The sequence below is a fragment of the Scyliorhinus canicula genome, chromosome 16, assembly GCF_902713615.1.
Source record: "Scyliorhinus canicula chromosome 16, sScyCan1.1, whole genome shotgun sequence".
Taxonomy (NCBI): Eukaryota; Metazoa; Chordata; class Chondrichthyes; order Carcharhiniformes; family Scyliorhinidae; genus Scyliorhinus; species Scyliorhinus canicula.
This window is the reverse complement of record NC_052161.1, coordinates 56,442,028-56,467,764: the sequence shown is the minus strand read 5'-3', so window position 1 is coordinate 56,467,764 and position 25,737 is coordinate 56,442,028. Positions and strand designations below refer to the sequence as shown.

At 46.9% G+C, this 25,737-nt stretch overlaps 1 protein-coding gene across 2 annotated transcripts in view; it reads right to left on the bottom strand.

Annotated features, from left to right (window-relative positions):
* Positions 1-25,737, bottom strand: part of plce1 (phospholipase C, epsilon 1) — a 526,277-nt gene that overhangs the window by 225,078 nt on the left and 275,462 nt on the right. For both annotated transcript variants that reach the window (XM_038821511.1, XM_038821512.1), the window contains exon 3: positions 12,704-12,989. In XM_038821511.1, coding sequence (XP_038677439.1) covers positions 12,704-12,989 — 286 coding nt within the window. The remainder of the gene's footprint in view (positions 1-12,703; positions 12,990-25,737) is intronic.

Below are 25,737 nucleotides of genomic sequence, written 5' to 3'. Positions count from 1 at the left end.
CTTTCTTCTATGCTTAACCATTCTCGAACTATTTGAATCATTATTACTGATTTAATTGAAATATGCGCTATTGTGTAATCTTTAAATGACTTTCTGCAACCTTTAACACTGGAGTTATTGCTCACTTTCATTAATCTATCCTGGTCACGTAGCAACTGTAGCATGAACCTAATGGCACTGGACGCACTATGCTTCATTCTACATCCACTGCCTGCTGTCATCATGTCAACCAACATGTCAGGGGCTGATTTAGCTCATTGGGCTAAATCGCTGGCTTTTAAAGCAGACCAAGCAGGCCAGCAGCACGGTTCGATTCCCGTACCAGCCTCCCCGGACAGGCGCCGGAATGTGGCGACTAGGGGCTTTTCACAGTAACTTAATTGAAGCCTACTCGTGACAATAAGCGATTTTCATTTTTCACCAATTAAATGGAACGACAAATCCATGAATGATGTGCTCTGAACTTTGGCGAGCAACATTTTCTAAAGTTGTGAGAAAATTCATGCTAAAATAATGGCAAAGTTTATGTCATTTCATTAAAAAATACTCTATGTTAATTAAAAATATACACTATTTATATTTACAGAGTTGTTATGAGGAGGGGGAGGGATCATTAGCTGGCATTTGCTATGGGTAAAAATGGCAGCGCCGGTGGAAAATCCCGTGAGACCACGGCAGCTGGAATCTCATTGGAGTTTCCTTATCCTACACTGGTGATGCAATGAGATTCCCGCCTATTCTGGATGGGAACCTCCTTTAAATAAATTTAAGGGCGTGATTCAGCCACGGTGTTGCGTCCAGCATGGAGCTCATTTAAATACGCTATGCATCTAGTGCCTGGGGGTCAACAGCCATGCCTGCAAGACTCAACCAGTCAAAGGTTAGCACTAATTTCAACAAGCGTGGACCAGGTGTGATGGCACCTGGGGAGGTCTCGCAGGCCATTAGAGACCCCGGGTAGTTGGGGACAGGGCAGGGTAGGGACAGGGCAGAGTAGTATCTTGGCACTCTCCTGTCACCTGGGCACCAGGGTCACTGCCAGGGTTCCAGGCTAGCGAAGGCGCCAAGGCGCCCAGGTACCAGGCTGACCCTGCAAGAGCTTGGTCCTGAGCCCAGGGGGGCATTGCCCACTGGTGGGGGCGGGGGTAAAGGGGGGCTTGAGGGGCTAAGAAAAGGTTGCGGGTTAAAGGGGGAGGTCCTGAAAGCGTGTGGGGGGAACTAAAAGGGGGCTCCCTGAGGTCCAAAAGACCGAAAAGTGCGGGGGGGGGTGAATCTCGGTCCGGCAGCCACCGAGAAACACCCCGTCAACTCTGCCTGAAAGTGGACTTAGATTTGTTTCTGCGGAATCGCACCCTAAATGTATTTAAAGGGCTTCGCCACCATATTCTCCTCTGCAGTAGGGCAATTCCCCCTCACCAACAAATTTACAATGGCATCTGCAAAAATCTAAAGCTGTCAAGGGGAACCCACCAAGGGCGCAAAGAGCGGTGCAGTCCCCGGGGGAGAGGGACATAGTGAGCTGTGACCTGGCACTGCCCCCAGCAGTGCAAACATGGCAGTGCCACGGTGGCAATGCCAAGGTGGCAGTGCCAGGAGCCTGTGTCAGGTGTGGGACTTCAATGTGACCCAATGTGTGGGCAGGTAGGGAATACCCCAATGCTTGGAGGGAGGGAGTAGGGGAGTGCCCAGGTGCATGTTGGGGTGTGGATGTACCCCGATGGCTGTGCGGGAGGGGAGGGTGGTGTTGCGGACCTGATGCCTCTATGGTGGGGGATGCCGACTTGATGCTTATGGGCGGTCCTCTGTGTCCGTGGGGGTTGGGGGGAGGGGGGGGCGGGGGGGGGGTGTTATTTTTAACACAGATCGGGACACCTTTCAATGATGATGACCCGATCTTTATGAGGTCTCTGCCCTGCCAGTGTAATGGTGGAAATCATTGCCCCAGAATGTCAGTGCACAGAGTGCCAGAAAATCCAGAGAGAAAATTCCACTGTGCAGTTGGGAAGCTACACATTGGTTTCGTCGCTGGAACCAGCATTCTTGAGAAATTATGGGGAGATTCTGCCCATGGTGTGTGAGATAAATCTCATATTTACCACCAGGGAATCTATTACCTTATGCTGATTTAATTCCTTCTCAGAAGATTTTGTAAATGAAACTGGGCTTGTTTGGGTTTGCTTATGAAGCAAATTAGCTTTAATTTTAAAGTAAATCTGCGCCAGAATATTTTGCTTGTGAAGCCGATTTTGAACATACTAAATGGCCATAAAAATATTGCCGAGCTGCAGCTAGTTTTATGGCCAGTTGTGGGCAGCTCCATATAAAGTCTGATAGGTGATCTGAAGCAAGATTGCACAAGTAATCAATCACTCTCAATGCGCAGTTGAATAGATGCAAACATTAATCAACGAACTCCGCCAGCAACAAAACCACCATGAGGCCCGCTTTTGAAAATGTACAGAAAGAGTGCTGCTCGACAGCTAATCACATTCCAGTTCACAGGAATTAAAAGACAAAGGCCGGTGAGACTGGTCACACACCATAGAGTTCCACAGCATAGAAAAGGCCCTTCGGCCCATCGCGTCGGCACATCTGGAAAACTGAGTGCAGTTTCAGCCTCCACCTTTACGAAAGGAAATACTTACATTTGAGGCGGTACAGCGAAGGTTCACAAAATTAGTCCCCGGGTTGAGGCCTTTGTCCTGTGTCGAGAGGCTGAGAACATTGTGTCTATTTTCTTTGGAGGTTAGAAGAATGAGTGCCGATCTCATTGAAACGTATGAGGTATCCTTTATTACAAGAGGAATTGAACATAAAATAAGGATGTTGTACTTCAGTGATACAGGCTTTGGTGAAGCCACATCTCGAATACTGTGTGTAGTTTTGGTGTCCTTATTAAAGGAAGGATATAAATGTGCTGGAGGTGGTTCAGAGGAGGTTTACTAAATTGATGCCTGGAATGAGTGGTTTGTCTTATGAGGAAAGGTCAGACACACTGGGGTGACTTGATTGAAGTATATAAGATCCTGAATGGTCTTGACAAGGCGGATGCAGAAATAGTGGGTGGAATTTTCCATTTGCTTGTCGAAGTGCTGGCTCAGGTGAGAAAGTGGTGTGCAGCATGATGGCTATACAACTGGCCTTTCTCACCATATTTTCCAACACTTAGACAAATGAAGTGCTGGAGGCATGCTGGAACCTGTCACCCCAAAGACACAGGGAACCCCACACCATACACCCCCACGGAGCTCCCCAGAGGAAGACCCTCTGAAAGTGCCCCCTGGCACTGCAGTGCCAGGGGCCATTGCCACGGTACTACCCAGACATGTCCCTCTCCCCGCCCCGGGGGCTGTACTTAACTGTGCACCCCGGCATGCTCTCTTCGTCTGGTTCACGTCTGGTTCAAATCTGATGTAAACCTCACCAATGTGTGGAGGGAAATCCCAACGCGGGAGGATGATACAGCGGGGAAGCCCACCAATGGCATTTAAGTGTACTTGAATGAAATTCACAAACTTCCTGGGCAGGAAACCCATTACATCAATGGGGGGGCGGGGTGTGGCGACTATGCTGCGAGATAGCACCAGCACGATTCTTGCATTTGGCCTCTCTTTGGATTTTGTGCCAATGTCACCATTTGAGTCCATGGCAAACATGGAATCCCGTCCGACATTCCTTCTTGTGGGTGAGTCCAGAACTAGGGGGCACCGCTTTAAAATTAGGGGTGGCCCTTGTAGGACAGGGATGAGGAGCGTCATTCAGCCACCGTGTTGCGCCCAATGCAGAGCCAGGTGCAATGGGTGAATCCCACAAGAGCTCCAAATCGGGCTCCACGTGAGGCCGATCGCAAGTCACCTGACTCGCTCTACCCGGCGTGATTTGGATCTCATCTTCGCTGGGTATGATCCAGGTCAGCATATTTAAATGAATCATTAGGCTCATTTAAATACCCGGAAGCCGGTAATAATAGCTTCATTGAAAATCTGGAGGCCGTTTTGCCAACACTTCGGGTTGGGGGCAGGGTCAAGGGAAAATGCTGATTCGGGGGAAGCACAGATTTGAGCCAGGGAGGTGGGATGGAAATTTCCGGAAAGGGGAAGAGAAGGGGATTAAGACGCTAAAAGATTTGTTTCTTAGGGGTCAGTTTGCAGGATTGAAGGAGCTGGATGCGAAGTATGGGCTGGAGCAGGGAGAAATGTTTAGATACTTGCAGGTTCTGGATTTTGCCATAAAGGAAATACAGAGCTTCCCGGAGGAACCGGCCTCCACATTGCTGGAGGAGGTGCTTACGGCAAGGGGACTGGAGAAGGGGGTAGTGTCAGCGGTGTACGGAGCTATTTTGGGAGAGGATAAGTGATCAAAGACAAGTGGGAGGAAGAGTTGGGAGAGGTTATAGAGGAGTCGGTCTGGTGTGATGTGCTCTGGAGAGTAAATGCCTCCACCTCATGTGCGAGGTTGGGGTATACAGAGCACACCTCACAAGGGCGAGGTTGAGCCAATTCTTTGAAGGAGTAGAAGATGTGTGTGAGCATTGCGGGGGGGGACCTCGCTAATTACGTTCATATGTTTTGGTCCTGTCCAAAGCTAGAGGATTACTGGAAGGAGGTTTTTAGGGTAATCTCCAAGTTGGTGCATGTGAAACTGGACCCGGGTCCCCAGGAGGCCATATTCGGGGTGTCGGACCAGCCAGGGTTGGAAAAGGGTGTGGAGGCAGATATCGTAGTCTTCGCCTCGTTGATCGCCCGAAGGCGGATCCTGTTGGGATGGCGAGCAGCCTCTCCACCCTGTGCCCTGGCGTGATGGGGGGGACCTGTTGGAATTCTTGACTCTTGAGAAGGTTAAGTTTGAACTGAGGGGAAGGACGGAGGGGCTCTACAAGTCATGAGCATTATTTATTATGCACTTTCAAGAACTGGATAACATCGAACATTAGTTGGGGGGAATGAGTGGGAGGGTTGGGGGGGGAGGGGGGCTGTGTGTATTAAGGGTGACTATGGGTAATCCTTGATTCCTTTTTGTCAGTAAATATGCCGGCTAACATTTGGGAGTTGGTGGGAGGATGGGATCGTTGTTATTGTTATGGGGATTTACATATTTGTTGCTGATTATTGTTTATTGTTGGTGGGTGTAAATTTGGGAGAAAATGTGAAAAAGGAGGAAAATAAAAATATTAAAAAAAAAAAAAATACCCGGAAGCCATATGCACCCGGCATCCGGAAGCCAACATCTGAACTTGTGAGACCTCGACTGGGTGCTGTTTGGCACTGGTTTCCACAAATGTGGATCTGGCACAATGGCACCTTGTGAGGTCTTGCCGGCCCTTAGAGACCTCTGGGTGGTTGGGGACAGGCTGGGGTGGTACCCTGGCACTCCCAGGCACCGTGGCTCTGTCAGCCTAGGACCTTGGCATGGCCACCTGAGCCCCCTGGATGCCTGAGTGGCACTGCCAAGGTGCCTGTGGCACTGCCAGTGTGCCCAGGTGGCATTGACAGGGTGTCGGGGCACCTCATAATGCCAATGTGCCCAGGTGCCAGGTTGACATTGCCAGGGGTCAGGGCCGGGTCTTGCCCATTAGAGGGGGGGTGACAGGGGTGGGTGAGGGGTTTCCAGGAGCAACAAGAAGGTTAGGGGTGTGGAGGGAACCAATCCAGAGGAGGCTGAAAGCGGACAGGCAGAGATCAGGGCTACCGATCAAATGGCGCCCCAATCTGCGAGGCGCAGGTCTCGCGAAAGTGTTGCACCGACAAGGCCCAAAAAACCGGCAGTGCTGGTGAATAGTGGGATGGATGTCGGTGCTGCCGCCATCGAGAAGCACCCCGCCAAACGCACCCGAAACCTGACTTAGTTTTAAGTCTGCTGAATTGCGCCGAGGACATTTTTCCTCTCTCAGAGGGTTGTGCGACTTTGAAACTTTCTGCCTCAGAAGGCGACGGCGGCGGTGGGGTGACTGAATATTTTTACAGCGGAAGTAGAAAGATTCTTGTTAGGCAAGGGAATCAAAGGTATTCGGGGTAGATGGGAATGTGGAACTAGAAGCACAAACAGATCAACCACAATCTTATTGAATGGCAGAGCAAGTTCGAAAGGCCAAATGGCCTACATCTACTCCTAATTTGTATGTCTGTACGTCTGGGTCCTTTCTCAGGGAAATTAAAATTGCATATATTCAAAGGCAAGATCCCTTTAGGGAGCTAACGGTTCAGTTTAGTAGCTGCTGACTTTAATATGTAAATATTACAGTGTTCAGGTGTTGTAGCTTCCCGGGATGTCACAGAACAATACCCTGGCGATAGTATCCTTCAATACAGCAGCTCCTCCATGGTTGCCAACTCATAATTTCAAAGGGAATTTTATTTTTCCCAACTTTCTAAGAATTATGAAACAGGTTGCACAACATCAGGGGTCAAGATTTACTGCTGTGTAGATGACAGCAATATAAAGCTTAGCCAGAAAACAAAAATGATCAATTTCCTGACAAGCTGTGTTGGCACGATGGAGGAGATGGCCGACCAGCACACATTTGTGATTGCTTACTGCTCCAGGTTATTCTGCTGCTTAAAGTACTGCACATGCAGCCAAATAAGGTAAAGATCGGGGCTGGTTACACGAGGCCTCAAACCCTCTGTTCAGAGACATTTTAAAATGTGAGACCTTTAATAGGAGAATTGGACTTCAAACCCAATCCAAAAGAGATCAGTAAGATATTTCAATCTTTTGAAGGTATAATATTTATACGGCAATGCCTTCAATGGATGAAAGGGCACAGGTTGGGAGTCAACGATTTAATATGCGTTCCCATGTCTGCCAGGGAGTGACACTGGGATTTTAACCTCAAATTTCCAAACTGAAGAGGAAAGGAATTGCAGGCATGGGGTGGGGGGGTGTAAAGAGGTTGTAGATTTGACTAAGTATAATAAAAGGATCTACATATACAGTTATTAGCAGCATTCATGGCCTGGATTTATTCAGGAGGTAAAGTCAGTCTAGGAGCAGACATTTAAGGGGTAATCATACGTTCCTGGCAGGGAGCCACACTGGGAGAGAATATGAGCTGTCATTCCTATTCTCTAACCCAGTGTTTTTAACACTTTTTTCCCCGGACCCATTTTTACCAACCGATCGACCTTCGTGACCCACGCAGGTCAACCTTTCCAACTCATACCTGCTGATCTTCATGACACACCATTTATGCTTACCTTTAATGCAACAGGTGAGCCTGCTTTGTCCTCACGATCTCACTTGCTTTGTCATTCAATGGTACATTTCTGCTAAGGATTTCAGCTGATGATTTAAGTTCTCGCTGAGTCCTTGGAAAAAAATCAAGAGGTCCTCGAACTCGCCATGCAAAAACCTCGCCATGAATACTCGTCTTCAAATACCTTTGAAGTTTTGAGGATTTTAAACTCTCATTTGTCAGTACTTCCCTGTACATAACACACAGAGGACGGAATTCTCCCAAAGGCCCCACGCCGTCGCGAAACCCGGAGAGGTTCATGATGGCGTCGGAGACCTCTCCTGGCCCCCTATTCTCCCCCCGCCGGGGGGCTCGGAGGGCCGTGCCGGGAGACTCGGCCGCCGGGCCTTGTCGCTGGCGTCAGGCCCGGCGCGCCGAGAATGACGTGGCCGACGTACCTAATGATGTCAGCTGCGCATGCGCAGGTTGGCCGGCGCCAACCCGCGCATACGCGGTTGCTGTCTTCTCCTCCGCCGCCCCGCAAGACGTGGTGGCTTGATCTTGCGGGCGGTGGAGGGGAAAGAGAACGTCCCATTGAGACGCCGGCCCGACGATCGGTGGGCACCGATCGCGGGCCTGTCCCCTCCCGAGCACGGTCGTGGTGCTCAGTCCCCTCTAGGCCCCACACAAGCCCCAAACGGGCATCTCACGCCGGCAGCGACCAGGTGTGGGTGCCGCCGTCATGAAACGGTCGTGAACGGCAGGCCGCTCGACCCATCCCGGTCAGAGAATCGCGGGCCACCATGAAAAATGGTGGGCCGCGATTCTCCGAGCGGCAAACGCGACACGCCATTTTGGGGGGGTGGGAGAATCGCGGGAGGTACGAGAGCGGACCTCCTGCGATTCTCCCACCCGGAGTGAGGAGCGGAGAATTCCGCCCATAGGCTTTGCAATCTGGGGCAAAATTCTCCGACCCCCAGCAGGGTCGGAGAATCGCCTGGGGCCGCCTAAAATCCCGCCCCCGCCATGGCAGAGATTCTCCACCACCCGGGAAGCGGCGGCGGCGGAATCTCGCCACTCCAATCGGAGAGGCCCCTGCGGTGATTCTCCAGCCCGGATAGCCTGAAGTCCCGCCGCTGGGAGGCCTCTCCCATCGCCGAGGTTTGAACCACCTCTGGAACGGCGGGATCAGCGGCGCGAGCGAGCCCCCGGGTCCTGGGGGGGGGGGGGGGGCGGGGGGCGATCGAACCCCGGGGGGTGCCCCCACGGTGGCCTGGCCCGCGATCGGGGCCCCCCGCTCAGACTCCGGGCCAGTGCCCTGGCTGCACTATTTTCTTCCGCGGCCGCCACGGCCTTTGCCATGGCGGAAGCAGAAGAGAACCCCCACATCGCGCATGCGCCGGCAGTGACGTCAGCGGCCAGCTGCCGCTGACGTCACTGCCGGCGCATGCGCTGACTGGCAAAAGCCTTTCGGCCAGCCCCGCTGCCGGGAGCGCCGGTTTTTTGCGCCAGTCTTCTGGTGCAAACCGCTCCGGCGCGGGGCTGGCCCCCAAACGTGGGGAGAATGCCCCACCTTTGGGAAGGCCCGACCCCTGAGTGGTTGGCGCTACTCCCCTACGCCAGCACCCTCCGTCATGCCGGGTGGGGGAGAATGCCGCCCCTGATTTGCCTATGGCACAATTAACAAAGCCATACCTCAAGAAACCACTTTTATACTGCTTTGATCCCAATTTCATTTTTTTCTTTGTTGGCTATTTACCAGAGGCCTTGAAGCTCTGTACAGAGCTAACACTGGCACTGCTCTGTCCTGCCATGGACTCTCCTGTGCAGCTCAGTTGTTAGTTCCTGGCCAGGAGGTTACACTGCCTGTTTGTGTCTCTGGCCCTCTCTTACTTATAACAAAATGATCCATTTTCAGTTCTTCACAGATCCTTGCCTTTTCTTTCTCACAGCTAGAAAATGGAGGAATAGGCAGCATGCCAATACAGTGGTCAGCACTGCTGCCTCACAACACCGAGGACCCGGTTCAATCCCAGCTCTGAATCACTGTCCATGAGGCGTTTGCAAATGCTTCCCCTGTCTGCATAGGTCTCAACCCCACAACCCAAAGATGTACGGGATAGGTGGATTGGCCATGTTAAAATTTACCTTTAATTGGAAAAAATATAAAAAATTGAAAAATAAAATGGAGGAATCTCCCCTCTGGGATTTCGCACCAAAATCACGGAAGTACAGGGCGCATGACACTTCTGGTCGAAAGACTGCATTGTCCATTTAAAAACCGGCCCTGGCCAAAATACTCAATTTAAAAAACCAGTCACATCTCCCATGATTGAGATTGGCACAACCGTTGCTCCGCGACACTCCCAACACCTGCCCACGACCACCCACGGTAAGACCGCAGTTCGAGAAACCCTGCTCTAACCCAGGCATTGTCAAACTCGGGGGCGTGACCCGCGGGTGTCGGGAGGTTCGCGGAGCCGTCCGTCATGGCGCTCCAAATCGCGCAAAACTGCATGCGCACAGATGATCGGGCACACATGCGCAGTGCGGCCGTTTTTTTAAAAAATGGGCGCAGCTTTTGGTTTTACAAGTTTGGGAAGGTTTTATTCATTTTATTTTTATTTTTTTCATTCATTTTATTTTTCTTTTGTTTTACAAGTTCGGGGGGTTTATTTGATACAATTTTACAGGTACAAAATGCAGAACTTTGGACAGATGGAGACTCCATACTTTCTGACACTGGAAAGCTTCACCTTCTTCCAACAGGTTCCATTGGAGGAGCGTGTACGAGGGTCAAAACCATTTCCTCCATTTGTCAGCAACAAACAAGGTAAGAGAAAATGGTGGGTCATGCAGGTCGGCCAGCGTGCATTGCGAAGGTTGACCGGCGCGGGTCGTGAAGGTCGGCCGGGTTGGGTCCCAAAGGTTGGCCGGTTGGTAAAAATGGGTCGCCGGAAAAATAGTTTGAAGAACACTGCTCTAACCCATGCACTTCATGAGTATACTTCACCACCTGGGCGCCAGGGACCAAGGAATTACCCAAACGTTTCCCTCCCAAGGCACCATAATCACCAACTGTGAATGGAGACAGCAGATTGTGGATGGATTTCCCCATTCATGACTCTGTCGAAATGCTTGCTCTACAGATGCTCCAGAGAGTTTAAAATGTGACCTTTATACAGCGATTAAAATTCTTCTCAAACTCCTTTTTGTAAAGAGTGATGGATTCCTCCCAGCATTTCAGAACTGAAAACATTTAAAAACTGAGCTTCCACACAACTTCCTGTCATCAGCGGTCCTGCATCAAAACTTGGTCAGTAAACTGTGTTTACAGTTCAAATTACTCATGCTCCCCCCTTTCATATGAATTTAAGCACATCGGAATTATTTTCTGTGTTAAAGGGATTATGTAAATGTAAACTGTTATTGAACAGTTACAACATCGTCAGCAGGGGTAATTAACTTAGAATATAACAGAAAATACTTGATTAGGCATTTTGAAATATTTGAACTAAAGGCATACTAAACTATATCATTCCCACCTTATTCAATGCATTAAAAAAAAATCAGTTTGAGGTTTCTGTGAAACCCTCTCTCAGAAACAAAAGCTGAAAGAAACTGCCGCCCATCCCTTGACCTTCCCTCAATACTGTTCCTCCCGGCGTTGGTATTTTGTGTGGAACCCCATGTCCTTTTTGGCACATTAGGTGAGCTCACCTCTGCCTGGTGTATCGACACGGCATTTTGCCATATCCTAAATGGTCAAGTTTAATCTGAGAAATTCTTTGTTGGAAATTTTCCACCTTTTCTGGTGGCAGTCAGCCGCCGTGTGCTTGATGACGAGACAGAATCCAACCTTTTGATGAGGCTCCTCTCCCACCACCCTCATGAACTGGCCCACACATACACCTTCATGTCGGCACACTGGTGACAATTGGCAGAAATTCCAGTGGTAACATAATTTTGCACACCTTGCTTCTTTCCGAGTCAGGAGACAATGCAACACCCGTTCGCTTTGGACCCAAATTTTGGAAAAAGGAAACAAAATAAAATGTCCTTAAAGCCGGGGTAACCAGTAGCTGAAATACATTCCCAACCCATTCAGACAACAGTAGCTGTGTCACAGAATTTCAGCTCACTGAGCCATTCCCATGCCAGGTGGCATACGGGTAGGCCTTTAATTGGAAAAAATAAACAAATAAAAAATATACATCCCTTACCATCTCATGCCACAATACCAACCCACACACACATGACACTGCGCTAAATGCAAACACCATTGTGTCAGGCGATCAATGTCAATGAAGGTTTGCAGAAATGTGACACCAGCAATGGAAGACAAAATGAAAATGTAGAATGAAGAAAGGGTTGATTTGAAGGCATTGCGAGTGTTCACCTCAGGTGGCTGAAAGAAGATTGTCTTACCTCATCAAATTAAAGGGAAAAGACAAGCTCCATCCTTGCACAGGGATACTGCTTGTGGATTTATTCAACAAGTCCATCGAAAACAATGTTATCAAATCCAGCTTGGAGTGCCTTTCTCTGTTGCACAGTGTGGCCAAGATGGAAAGAGCTCTGCTGAAGGAATTATTAGCACCTTCTAATGAACTAACTGCTTGAGCTGGCACTTGGCGCATTAAAAAAACATAAAACCTCAAAGGTCACATGAATATCTTCTGCTGGGAAACAGGGAAAGGTTCAGTCTAATCCATCTAGGTTTGTAATAAGTGACAAGCCACCCCTTTTTACATCTCATTGTGTTTCCCCTTGCAAATACCGATATCAGCCTTACTGATTCATCCGCAGGCAGCATGCAGCCTGAAGTACTTCACTATTCCATTGATCCATTTAATGTTTCACAACACACAGAGTACAGCCAATCATTAACCCCTGCACAGCTGAAATACTTTTGAAGCCTTTAACATTTTGATCACAGCATTTTCAGAAGATGAACGTATCAGCATTTGCAAACGTTGATGCAAATCTCTTTTTTTTTAAACTAGCAAATGGAACAGGACAGAGTCCATCTGTCATTTCATTAATAGAATTAAAGGCTTCTTAGCTCCGTATAGCACTGCATCTTTCGCAGAATTCCGCAATAACGCCCAGAAACACTGTCAGCAACTTTGATCAACCTACCAGTCAAACGGTTTCTGCAGCAATCCACTGAGAATAAGCTGGAAAATCTAACTAGCAAATCAGAAATAAAAACCATGAAGGGGGTCACTTCATTCTTCAGAAAGAAAACATTCAACATGAACAAAAAAATCATTCCAGCAACAAGGAACATGTCAGGATTATGCTGTTCAATCTCAATCTATGAGCAATAAGAGCTCATTTAAATGCCTGCTGTATTAAAATGCAGAAATTCAGAACTATTTCAGAATGCAGAACAGCATTTAATGAAGTCAGAAATTGAAATGTTTGCTTGAGCTGAGTTAGATCCAACGAGACAGACTTCTCTACTACCCTCAGTGCTCACATTCTGTATCGGGGAAACAGCACAGTTTGTTCAGATACACTTACCTTTCAGCATCGCTCTTCCAGGCGGTGCCCCTAAAGGACTCGGAAGCGCACTCCTTGCCCCGGTGGCTGTGGTTGCTTCTAGCAGAGCACCAGCCACGTGGTCAGAAACAGCAGTCCTGTGTAAGGTGGCACGGAGCTCAGGCACAGCATCATGGACACATAGTTTTATGCAAGTCCCACCTCCACAGCCTCTGTAGATGACTGTCGAAGCCAAGATCTTTCTCGATGGATGCAGGAGGTAGTCGAGTGACTCTGCTGTCCCCGCTCCTCTCAGTGCATTATGAACCTGCAAACAATTGGATCGACAGGTCATTGCAGAATGTTAATGGAAAAATTGATCATTAAATAAAACTGAAGACGCTGTGAAGCAGATACTCGCGCCATAAAGAATTAAAAATACTAAAATGGTACGAAGAATCTTGAATTAATTTACCTGACTGAGGTCCAATTTATAGATCCTCAAGAGAAGTGTGACATATATTTTTCTGTCACTTGTTCCTTAACAATTACATGTCCGCTTTCCACTATTTAACACTCTATTTTCTGTGATTCCCTCAGTTCTTCTCTGATTTTAACTTAGACTCTTGGAACCTTAAGGGGGAGAGTGCACAGACACTCCAAACTGGAGGATAGGGGATTCTCCACAGTAGAAATGCTTTGTAGTAGATCTCCACTAATCAGTTCCCACAAAGTGTTGAAGGGTTACTCTCCCTCTCCAGTGCAGAGTGACCCAGACTCTTGGTATTTTTCAATGACATTCCTAACTAATTGGGTCAAGATTGAACAATCCAAACCCTTGTCTTTTTATTCCTCTGTGCAGCTTTGTGTGGTAACATTCTTGTGTCACATCCAAAGAATAAAAGCAAAAAATCCAAGTAATTTGTTTACACAAAATATATATATTTTTTAAGTGCCAAGTCATACATTTGGTCTAAACAAAGTGTTTTGTAACCATTTGAGTTAGCACTGTGGCTAACATAAGGAGAAGGGTTACGACGAGAGGGCACAGCTCATGCTACAGCAAGTGTACACGTGACCTGAATGTACAAGTTAGCCAGCAATGTGAAACTGAGTGGAAAGTTCTCAAAATATCTTTGTTTTATTGTTAACGTTCTCCATACATTTCATTAGTATTTCTTTTTTAGAAATCTGAAAGCACATCTTGTGAAAAATAACACGGTGATAGGAGGTTTCCTCCATTACGATGCTGAAACAAAGTGATGAGCAAATTGTTCTGTTGGGAAATTGAGTACACAAGAGTAGTTCCCAAACATTTTATTACAGGGCTTCCCGAACTGGGGGTCATGGGGCAGGCAATACGAGACTCTGGGCTCGCGGGTTCCGAGGCAGCATTGGCTGCTGTAGGGCTCTGACCCAATTCCTAACAGCTATCACCATTTCAACCCTCACTTTTGTTTTGAACTGGTGCAAATATCCGGTGTTTGAGGCCTGATTCCTGTTCCTAAAAGCCAGTGAAAAAGGTAAGTTATTAAAAACCCCTGAAGATTAAACACTTTGTGCCCCTCCACAGGTCTCTTCTCCTCCACCATCACCAGTACCACTACTCCCTGCCCCCACACACACTCAGAGGTCTCAGTGAGGGGTCATGGCAATTTTTAGGCCTCAAAATGGAATCACACTGGAACAAATTTGGGAAGCACTGTTGTACAACCATGCACCTTAAATTCCACAAGAATTTCATCCCTGCCTGTGGCCTTACATTCTTCTCTCTTCTGTGTTATTCATCTTTAGAATATTTCAATAGCAGGTGGGTTAGCATACTGTGTTGGATGGCAGAACCGGGTAGAATTCTGTCCTATTACTTCTGGGAATTGTTTAATCCAGCCTGGATTGCTGGAATAAAAGCCTCCCCAGTCCCAGATGTGCACACCACAAGTGGAATGGTCTTAGAAGGTCTCACCTCCTAAACTACCCATCGCATATCGGCCCTTGGAGGAAACTAGTGTCGTAAGTGTCCGGGGGGGGGGGGGGGGGGGGGGGGGGGGGGAGTTACAGGCAAGACAGCGCAAAAACAGATTCACTCTGCATCCGACCAGCGGCACACTCAAAACTGACATTTGTCCCAAAAACGGGAAAGTTGATGCATTTTCCAACAGCCACAATCCACAACTTGATCAGAGGAAAAATGCACCTCTAAATAAAACAAATTGCTTCAAGTCTGCCTTTAACCATCTCCAAAAAAGCAGTAAATGCTATGTGTATTAAAAATTTCAAACAATCTTGCATAGGGAGGTGCTCAGCACCACCTGTCTGGTGTATTGTTGACAGCTGTTAACTAATAATTACTTTCTCTACATTCTCATTTAGAACTGCACTCAGGGAAGGAAATGCTATTAACTCCTGCAAAACCTGCCATTGTCTTAATCTCACACTGAGCTAGCAGCATCCAAAATGAGACCAACAATGACTCAACCACCTTAAAACCAAAGACAATTTTGAAAATCCTAGCAACATTTCCTTAACGTACAGAGCAATTAAATTGTACTAAATTAGCAAGCTGCCTTAATTGAGTTGAGGTCAATAAAATCAGAACACTGAGATCGTACCACTAACAAACTGGCAAATACACATATATATTTACATTTAGTGCAAATTTATACTTAACCAGAGATAGGAACCTGCGAAATGCAATGGATGTACGACACTGCCCTTCCCTACTGATTCAAGTACTGACAAGAATGGTGGGATGTACCATTCTCTTTGTTTGCTTGCTACAAGGGTCCCACCTGCCTGATTGTCTCACATTATTGTTCAGTGGTTAGAAAGACCAAAGTCGAGACGTCATTCCTACTTTACCATTAACTGAATTATGTTGACAATCTAAATCAGTAAGAAGTCTTACAACACCAGGTTAAAGTCCAACAGGTTTGTTTCAAACACGAGCTTTCGGAGCACTGCTCCTTCCTCAGGTGAATGGAGAGGTATGTTCCAGAAACATTTATATAGACAAAGTCAGAGATGCCAGACAATGCTTGGAATGCGAGCATTTGCGGGTAATCAAATCTTTACAGATCCAGAGAGAGGGGTAACCCCAGGTTAAAGAGGTGTGAATTTGCCATTTGCCTGCTTTGCCATTCACACCTCTTTAACCTGGATCTCTCTGGATCTGTAAAGATTTGATTACCCGCAAATGCTCGCATTCCAAGCATTGTCTGGCATCTCTGACTTTGTCTATATAAATGTTTCTGGAACATACCTCTCCATTCACCTGAGGAAGGAGCAGTGCTCCGAAAGCTTGTGTTTGAAACAAACCTGTTGGACTTTAACCTGGTGTTGTAAGACTTCTTACTGTGCTCCCCCCAGTCCAACGCCGACATCTCCACATCAATCTAAATCAGAGCTGCCAAAAAAGTAAAATACTGCAGAAGCTCGGAATCTTTAAAAAAAGGGAGAAAATGCTGGAAATATTCAGCAACTCTGGCAGCAGTTCATGTTTCAGCTCAATGGACTGTTGTCAGAACTAGGAAAAGTTACAGATGGAACAAGTTTTAAGCAGAAGTCAAAGTAGGCCAGAGGCGGGAAGTTGGCGGGAAGGAAAAAAACGGGTCTGCGATAGAGAGAAAGGTAGGGGAGGTTAAATGACAAAGGGGATGTTGGTACAAGACAAAAGGAGATAGTAACAGGCCAAGAGAAGAAGATGTGTCAATAGAGATAGAGGAGGTGTGAATGGCAAAGCAGAATCCCCACTAATAGCTGCCGGTGAAGGATGGGAGTAAGGGAAAAGGGTGCTGGCATGTTAGGCATGAGTTGGCACAAAGGTGGCATAAAACTGTAAAGAGCCTTGGGGATGTGGGAATATGGGATTATGAAAGGCCATGGTGGCTGGGTAGAAGAGCATTGGTTGGCACAGAGGGTATGCAGGGCCATGCGTAGAATGGAATGGGTTGGTATGGGGGTATGAGAGATCATGTGCATGGGTAGAGGGGTAGCACAGTGGCGCAAGTGGTTAGCACAGTTGCCTCACAGCGCCGAGGTCCCAGGTTCGATCCTGGCTCTGGGTCACTATCTGTGTGGAGTTTGCACATTCTCCCTGTGTTTTCGTGTGTTTCGCCCCGACAACCCAAAAGATGTGCAGGACAGGTGCATTGGCCATGCTAAATTGTCCCTTAATTGGAAGAAATGAATTGGATACCATAAATTTAGCTTTAAAAAAATGAGGGTAGGTAGAGAGACATAGATTGACAAAGTGAGTATTGGAGACCATGTGGAGTGACGGGACAGCATGCACTGGCATAGGTTGACATTGAGAGGGCATGGAGAGTGTGTGTGGGAGGGGGACAGTGAGGGCCTTCTTTTAATAATTTTAATTCAAGGAGCACAGAGGCAGGCCTTCTGCCCAGCGAACCTCTGCACTTGTTCCGAGGGCGATGGACCTGACTTCCAATCCAGTCCTCCATCCTGTTACCCCACCCCCGCCACACACACACCCTAGAACACAAATCTGACCAGCGAGCTCTCATTTTTAAAAGTCGGGTTCACAGAGCCAGGAATTCTCCCATCTCCGTGCACCCGATCAAGGTGTGAAAATTTTGATCCTAATCTGCGCTTGGTCCCCCTTATGTAGAACGGAATCACATCATGAGAAGCAAATATGGTGTACAAAATTGAAAAATAAATTTCTATTTCACCCCAAGGAAATGTTTGCGGTCCTGAAGTCTTGGAAGGGCATCCTCCACATTTTATACGTTACAACACTTCAAAAAAAGGTACTTACTTGGCTGTAAAATGACTTGAGACATTTTGTGATCACGAAAATTAATATATGAATGCAAATCTTTCATTTATCTTGCATTGGGATGGTGCCAGCAGAAAGAAGCTGGTGTTGGGTTGCAATGAAGGAGTCGACTAGGATATATTACAAAAGAAATGGTCTCTTTTGAATGGTGAAAGGGGAAGATATATTTGGACGTGGCAGAATGTCAAAGGGTGATCTATGGAATGTGCACGCTTGTTGGGTGGAAGCTGAGGACAAGGCAAATGCTATTGTGATTCTGTGAGTGGGGAGAAAGGGGTTAGAGCAGAAATGCAGGAAATAGATGGGACACCAGTTAACCGTGGCGTAAGTTGTTTAGGTCATCAGAAGAGTTGTGCTTGTAAATAAGAAGAGACCGGACAAAGGGGAGAAAATAATTCAAGAAAGGAAGAAATAATTTCTGTTGGGCAAGACCAGTTAGGTTTGAGGTGCAGGTGGCACTTTCCATTGCTTCATGGTACAATACAGCATCTACTATCAGGAGAGTATTATATAAAGCTGCTTACTATGTAACACTGAGTCCCATTTTCTCCTCATCTAGGGTGTTATATATTATATTATTTGTAAATATCTGTAAAAGAGCTAGGAACTAATTAATAAGGAACTAATTGTTATGTGCAAGTGTTCCGGGGTGGCATATTTTATAGCAGTACTTGGTTCTGATGTGATGTGTAACAGAACCAGGTCAAACCAGTCCTTCTATTGTATGAGGCAGCATGGCAGGATAAAAAGTTCTGGGGCTGGATTCCCCGGTCTCCCAGCCATGCGTTTCTTGACGGCACACCGTTCACTGGTGCCAGGATTCTCTCTTCCCGCAACTTGTTGATGGGATTTCCCATACCACCATGCCAACCCAAACCACTCTACCCATGGCCCTGCATACTCTCTGTACCAACCAATGCTCTTCTACCCAGCTACCATGGCCCCTCATAAACCCATATCCAGCTCTTTCCTGGCCTTTGCTGGCGGCGGGATTCTCTCTTCCCACAGCTTGTCGACGGGATTTCCCATTGAAGCCACTCCACACTGGCGGGAAACCGCAGGCGGTGGTGTGCTGCCTATGGGAAAAGGGAATTGCAACAGCCGGAGAATTCCGGGGATAGGATGTGGTGAAGGTTGGTGGGGGGCTGGATGGAGTGCTCTTTCGGAGGGTCTGTGCAGACTCATTGGGCCGAATGGCCTCTTTCTGCACTGTAGTGATTCTATCATTCTATTCCATGCTTAAAGTGTGATTATTATCAACATCTGGAAACCAAAAGATGGTAGAATTGTGACAGTGAGTGTCTGTCAGTCAACCTAAAATAAAGTAAACCTGATTTAATATTGGTTTGGAAAATTGACCCACATTACTGCAAGAGGAAGGGGCAGCACGGTGGCACAGTGGTTAGCCACGTAGGCATTGCTGCCTACGGCGCTGAGGACCCGGATCGAATCCCGGCCCTTGGTCACTGTCTGTGTGGAGTTTGCACGTTCTCCCCGTGTCTGCGTGGGTTTCACCCCCACAACCCAAAGATGTGCAGGTTAGGTGGATTGGCCATGCTAAATTGCCCCTTAATTGGAAAATAAAAAAAATAAAAATAATTGGATACTCTAAATTTTTGTTTTTTAAATTACTGCAAGAGGAAAGTCTCAGTGAATTGTGTGAAAACGAAAAACCAATGTTGATTGGCACAGCAAAAAGAATCACAGTTACAGCCCACAAAAGACAGTAAGAACCCACAGCATAAGGTATTTGTATAATACTTTCTTCAAGTTAATCAACATTTCATGACAGTAATTGTCGGCCTCTTCAGCAAACTTGAAGTAATCCAAGCCTTTAATTTAATCTTGCCATGATATTATTTGAAAACGTATTATTGCTGTGCAAATTTGAAAGTACACAAGCTTCACTTTCAATTTTCCAAGCTTTACGAAATCCCGTTGAGCCATTTAAAGAGCATTTAAACCAGGAACAAAACACATAGTTGCATAGCAATGAAGGGGTCTGTACATTTTGGAAATTAAGGTAAAAAGGCTGCCACTGGTACAATTTATCTGAAATAAAAGGAAACTTTTTGATTAATATGCTGAAGTAAAGCACTTCCGAGTGGGAATTCTTTTCTCCTCCCGGCCAGAAATTTAATCAACAGATATGCATTAACATAAAGGGAAGTTGTATAATCAATTGAGATTCATTGCTGAAAAATCTTTTCTAAATATAATAGGAGCCCTTTCACATATCAAATAATTGTGCTGCATCAGTTCTAAAGGAATATCATTTTGAGGTTAAAACGTCATTGGCCGAAATCTTCCGCCCTCGTTTATGATTGGGATTTCCGGTGCCGCCAACAGTGAATGACGTTTTGGCTGGAATGTCAAATTTTCTGTTCTCGCTCGCCACACAGAACTGTTCTCAAATTATTTCCGCCACCCCCCCCCCGGCCCTTGTCCAGTCTCTTCACATCTACAAACATAACACTTCTGGGGCTGTATTCTCCCCTACCCGATGGGGCGGGGGTCCCTGCATAGCGGAGTGGCGCCTACCACTCCGGCGGCGGGCTTCCCAAAAGGTGCGGAATTCTCCGCACTTTTAGGAACTAGGTCCACGCCGGAGTGGCTCCCGCCAACGGCCTTTGGCGCCACGCCGACCGGCGTCGGGGCTGGCCGAAAGGCCTTTGCTGGTCGGCGTGAGTCTGTGCATGTGCTGGAGCGTTAGCAGCCGCTGACGTCACCACTGGTGCATGCGCAGTGGAGGGGGTTGATTCCGCCTCCGCAATGGTGGAGGCCGTGGCGGCAGCGGAAGAAAAAGAGTGCCCCCACGGCACAGGCCCGCCCGCCGATTGGTGGGCCCCGATCGCTGGCCAGGACACCGTGGGGGCACCCCCCGGGGTCCAATCGCCCCGCGCCCCCCCCAGGACCCCGGGGCCCGCTCGCGCCGCCTACTCCCACCGGCACAGAAGCGGTTCAAACCGCGTCGGCGGGAGAGGCCTGACAGCGGCGGGACTTCGGGCCATCGCGGGCCGGAGAATCGCCGCAGGGGGCCCGCCGACCGGCGGGGCGTGATTCCCGCCCCCGCCGATTCCTGGGTGGCGGAGAATTCCAGCCACGGCGGGGGCCGGATTTACAAAGGCCCCGGGTGATTCCCCGACCCTGTGGGGGGTCAGAGAATTCCGCCCTTGATGTCCGAAACAACGTTGAACAATTTCCAGTTTCCTCACCCAACAAAAGTCCAGTCCCTCAGCACCTTGCACCAGGAAGGTGGGAGGACCCTTGCCTGTGCTGTCACCATTAGAGAGTTGATGCATGATTCTTCCATCTAAAACAAAAAGGTACCCAAATACTGGGCGTGATTCTCCCAAATAAATTCTAAGTTAATTTGTGGCGGGTTTTTCAAGGAGTTTTTCGTCGGCTCTGCCGGCAAGTTCCCCACCCCTATTCAATGACACTTAGTCACTTTTCTGGGCCTGTGGAGTTTCTCACCGGTTTAGCCCACACTTAGGGTGGCACTGCTGGGGGGTGGTCCAGGGCGCACGAGCCGGCCAAAGGTGGGGGGGGGCACTATTTTGCAGGCCATCGGCGTGCGTATGTGCGACTACGCACCCGGCAATTTTCCGGGCCATATCGGCAGCTATAGCTAGGTGCTCCACGCTGGCGGCATGCTAGCCCCCGACGGAGGATCGGTGGCCATTTTGCGCCGAATGTTCGGGCATAAAACGCCACCGTTTCCATGCTGGCATGAGGACATAGCCTTACAGTTGGAGAATCCAGCTCCTAGAATTTTGTTTAGCACTAGGAAGGTGAACTCAGAGATATGGCCGCCATTTTGAAAGGGTGCCCCGATCTCTAGCTGAGCTTGTGGGTCCCCCACAGCCCCCACCCACGGGCAATGTCACCCCTGCAAACACATGGACACTGCCCCAGACTTCCCAAGTGAGGACACCCCGTTGTGGGGGTCCTTCCCACTCAAGTGTCAAGATAAAATGAAGCTGGGTGTTTAACAGATAGCAAATTAGCATTTCCACCTAGCTACAAGGCCAGTGTGAGTCACATTGCCATGGAGAATTCACCCTAGTGAAACACATGTTGATTTATCCAGTTGGGATTGTAATAGGAGTTTGGACAATTGACATGAATTGAATGTGAGAAACATTTGCAGCTTATTCTCTGTGGATGTGTAAGAAGAAGAAAATGAATTCCCAGGTATTGGCAGTACATGTGCTGAAACAACTTATTGTCACAGGAGTAACGTGTGCAATTGTTTTATTTTTTAATTATTTTGTCCCATTAACTTTCTTCCCATATTCCTCAGGATGCTTATTAATATTGGCATACTGCTCCCTATGCTATCTAATACTCCACGTAAGTGATCAGTTTTCACCAACGTCGAGTATTAATGTGCCTTTTACATTCTGGAACTTCAACTTTAAGCCATAGTTGCCACCTAATTCCACCAGATAGTCACTGAGGGCAGTAATTTGGATGAGTTATTTCCCTTCCTAGTTCAGAGAAGCTCACTGTTGTTCAGTGGTAGCTCTCTTGTCCCTGAGTTGGTAGATTGGGTGTTCATGCCCCCCTCCAAGGACTCGAGCATGGAAAATCCAAGATGACACTTCAGGCTGGCACTGTCAATGGTGGGATATCTTTTGGAACAGATGCTAAAGCAAGTGCATCCACTCTCTCTGGTGGGCATAAAAGGTCTCACAGCACTATTTTGAAGACGCTCAGGAGAGTTCCACCCAGTGCTCTAGTCAATATTTATCCCTCATCCAACATTGCTAAACATATTACATGATCATTATTATATGCCATGCGCATATTCTTTTGAAGGTAATGAACCAGGGAGGACATGAAGAAACTTTTTTCGAATTTATTTATGGATCTGGAATGCGCTGCTTGAAAATCTGGCAGAAGCAGGTTCAATAGTAACTTTCAAGAGGGACTTGAGGAAATGCATTTGCAGGGCCATGGGGAATTAATGGGGTAGTGGGACTATGAGCATTGTTTCAAGAAGTCAACATAGGCACAACGGGCTAAATGGCTTTTCTGATCTGCATCCTCCTATCGTTACTGAGGGAGCCATGTTGGGAAATTAAACTAGAGACCTTCCTAATCCAGAGACGCAGGGCAAGATCTTGAAACCCAGGTTCAAATCCCGTCGTGGAAGATGGTGCAATTTGAATTCAATAAAAATCTGGACTTAAAAATCTAATGATGACCATGAGTCATTGATTGCCGTAAAAACTCATTTGGTTTAGGCAAGGAAATCTGCTATCCTTACTTGGCCTGCCCTCCAGGTCCACAGCAATGTGGCTGGCTCTCAAATATCCTCTGAAGTAGAGAGCAGTTAAGGACAGGCATTAAATGCTGGCCCAGCCAGCGACGCTCACATCCCATGAAAATAAATTTTTAAAAAACTCTACACTGAGCAGTGAATTGCCAACTGAAACACTGGGGAGTCTTAGTTCCGTCATCTCAAAGACTGTTGGAAATAATGGGGGATCGTGGTCTAACAAGACTGAAGAACCTAAATTAATTAATATCAGGACAGAGGAAGTATTGGAGAACTTAATGGGACTGAAAGGTGACAAATCTCTGCACCTGACAGCCCATCCAAATGTTCTGAAATAGGTGGCCGCAGGGATAGTGAATGCTTTGATCGTGATTTTTCAAAATTCCCAATATTCTGGAATGATTCCACTGGTTGAAAAGTGCCAAATGCAACTTTACTATCCAAGAAAGGAGAGAGAGAGAGAAAATAGGGATCTACATGCCAGTTAACCTGACATCAGTCCTCAGGAAAGTGCTGGAATCCATTATTCAGGAAGGGGTAACAGGCTCATTAGAAAATATTGCACGAATGTCAACATGGTTTTACTAATGGGAAATCATGTTTGTCAAATATATTAGGATTTTCTGAGTAGGTAACTAGCAGTGTAGATAAGAGGGAACCAATGGATGTAGTATTTTGACTTTTCAATAGGCATTCAATAATGTGTCAAACAAAAGGTTGCATGAGGTAAGGGTTCATCAGGCTGGGAGCAACAAAGTAGCATGAATAGAGGCTTGGTTCAAAGACTGTAAACAGAGAGTAGGAATGAATAGGTTATTTTTGGGTGAGTGGATCGAGTACCACATGGATCAGTGCTGGGGCCTCAGTTATTTACAATCTATATTAATGACTTAGATGAAAGGACCGAGTGTAGTTCCCGATGATACAAAGCTAAGTGGGAAAGTAAACTGAGGAGCACACAAAGAGTCCACAAGGGGATACTGATAGGTTACATTAAGTGAGCAAGAAGATGGGAGATGGGGTATAATGTAGAAAAAATGTGAGGTTATTCATTCTGGTCGGAAGAATGAAAAATTTGAATATGTTTTAAATGGTGAGAAGCTATTAAGTTTTGATGTTGAGAGGGCTTTATGTGTTCTTGTACAAGAAACATGTTAACATGCAGGCACAAGCAATAAGGCAAATGGCATGTTGGTTCTTACTACAATGGGTTTGGAGTATAAGAATGCAAACTTCTTGCTGCATTTGTAGAGCGTTTTTGAGATATTACATCTGTAACTACGTACAGCTTTGGTCTCCAAGTCTACAGAAGTATACAACAAAGTTTCTTCAGATTAATTCCTGGGATGGGAAGATTGTCCTGTGAGGAACGATTAGTGCAGAATTGGTCCACAGTTTGGGATTCTGAATAATAGAAGGGGTCTCAATAAAACATAGGTTTGAGAATATTTGACAGGGTAGTTCTGAGAGGTTGTTTTCCCCTGGTTGCAGAGTCTAGGACTCTATGTCTCAGAGTAAAGGGGATCACTGTTTTGGACTGAGAAAGGAGAGATTTCTACACTTGGGGGATTGGGAATTTTGAATAGGGATTGGGAATGGCTGTGGATGCTAGTTGTTGAGTATCGATAGATTTTTGGACTCGAATAAATGAAGTGACATGGGAACTGGGCGGGAAAGTGGAGTTGAGGTGGAAGAGTAGCCAATGATCTTATTAAAAGTTGGAGCAGGCCTGTGGGGGCCACATGGCCTAATCCTGTTTCTATTTCTTATATTCTTACACTAATCCCATCTGGCCAGTGATCCACTTACCCGCATTTATCTTCATTAGAACTCATGAGCACAAATCAATTCATGGAAAGGGCGCTTACAATTCCAATTTAGTGCTTCCATAAAAGGCATAATTATTTTTTAAAGCCTTTTTTCTTTAAACAATCCATCCAAGCCAAAAGTTTTTACCTAATTCTTCCATCAACATTATACATCTACTCGAGCCAGACACGTTTTAAGTTAATCAGTGTTGAAATGTTAATTATAGTTTTTTGAAACTTGGTGTTTTGAAAAGAATTAAACATGGCATTTCGTGGCAGTGATTACAAACAAGAAAAATGTAATGGTTCTGTACCATGCGCTAAGCCAGGCAGTGCATGGAACTTTATCTTATTGTTTACAGGCATTCTAAAATATGAACTGATATTGATCATCTTTAGAAGATAAACAAGAATAAACAGTGGTTTGGGCAGCACGGTAGCATTGTGGATAGCACAATTGTTTCACAGCTCCAGGGTCCCAGGTTCGATTCGGGCTTGGGTCACTGTCTGTGCGGAGTCTGCACATCCTCCCCGTGTTTGCGTGGGTTTCCTCCTACACTCCAAAGATGTGCAGGTTAGGTGGATTGGCCATGATAAATTGGCCTTAGTGTCCAAAATTGCCCTTAGTGTTGGGTGGGGTTACTGGGTTATGGAGATAGGACGGAGGTGTTGATCTTGGGTAGGGTGCTCTTTCCAAGATCCGGTGTGGACTCGATGGGCCGAGTGGCCTCCTTCTGCACTGTAAATTCTATGATAATCTATGATTTACAGAGAACGAATGATGGAGTGTAATTGAGAAGCAGCAAGCGCACAACCACTGCCTCTGATGGTTGAATGGGTTGCTTGGTCCGTTACATCATGCGTTGCCCATTTTTTGGTAAATTGCCCCACAGAAGGAATTTAACAGTTTATGAAATGCACCAATGGAAATTGGAACAACATTACCAAAGTGGAAGGAAGACAATGGTGCTTCTGCTCTCACCATAGTGATAAGAATTGGATCCCTAAAAACGTATGTAGCATTCAGAAAACAGAACGAGAGACTTGCATTTATACAGCACCCTTCATGAACTTAGGATGCTCCAATGTGCTTTACAGTCAGTGAAGTACTTTTGAAATGTAATCACAATTGTAATGTATGAACCACAGCAGCCAAATAGTGCATAGTAATTCCCACAAATAT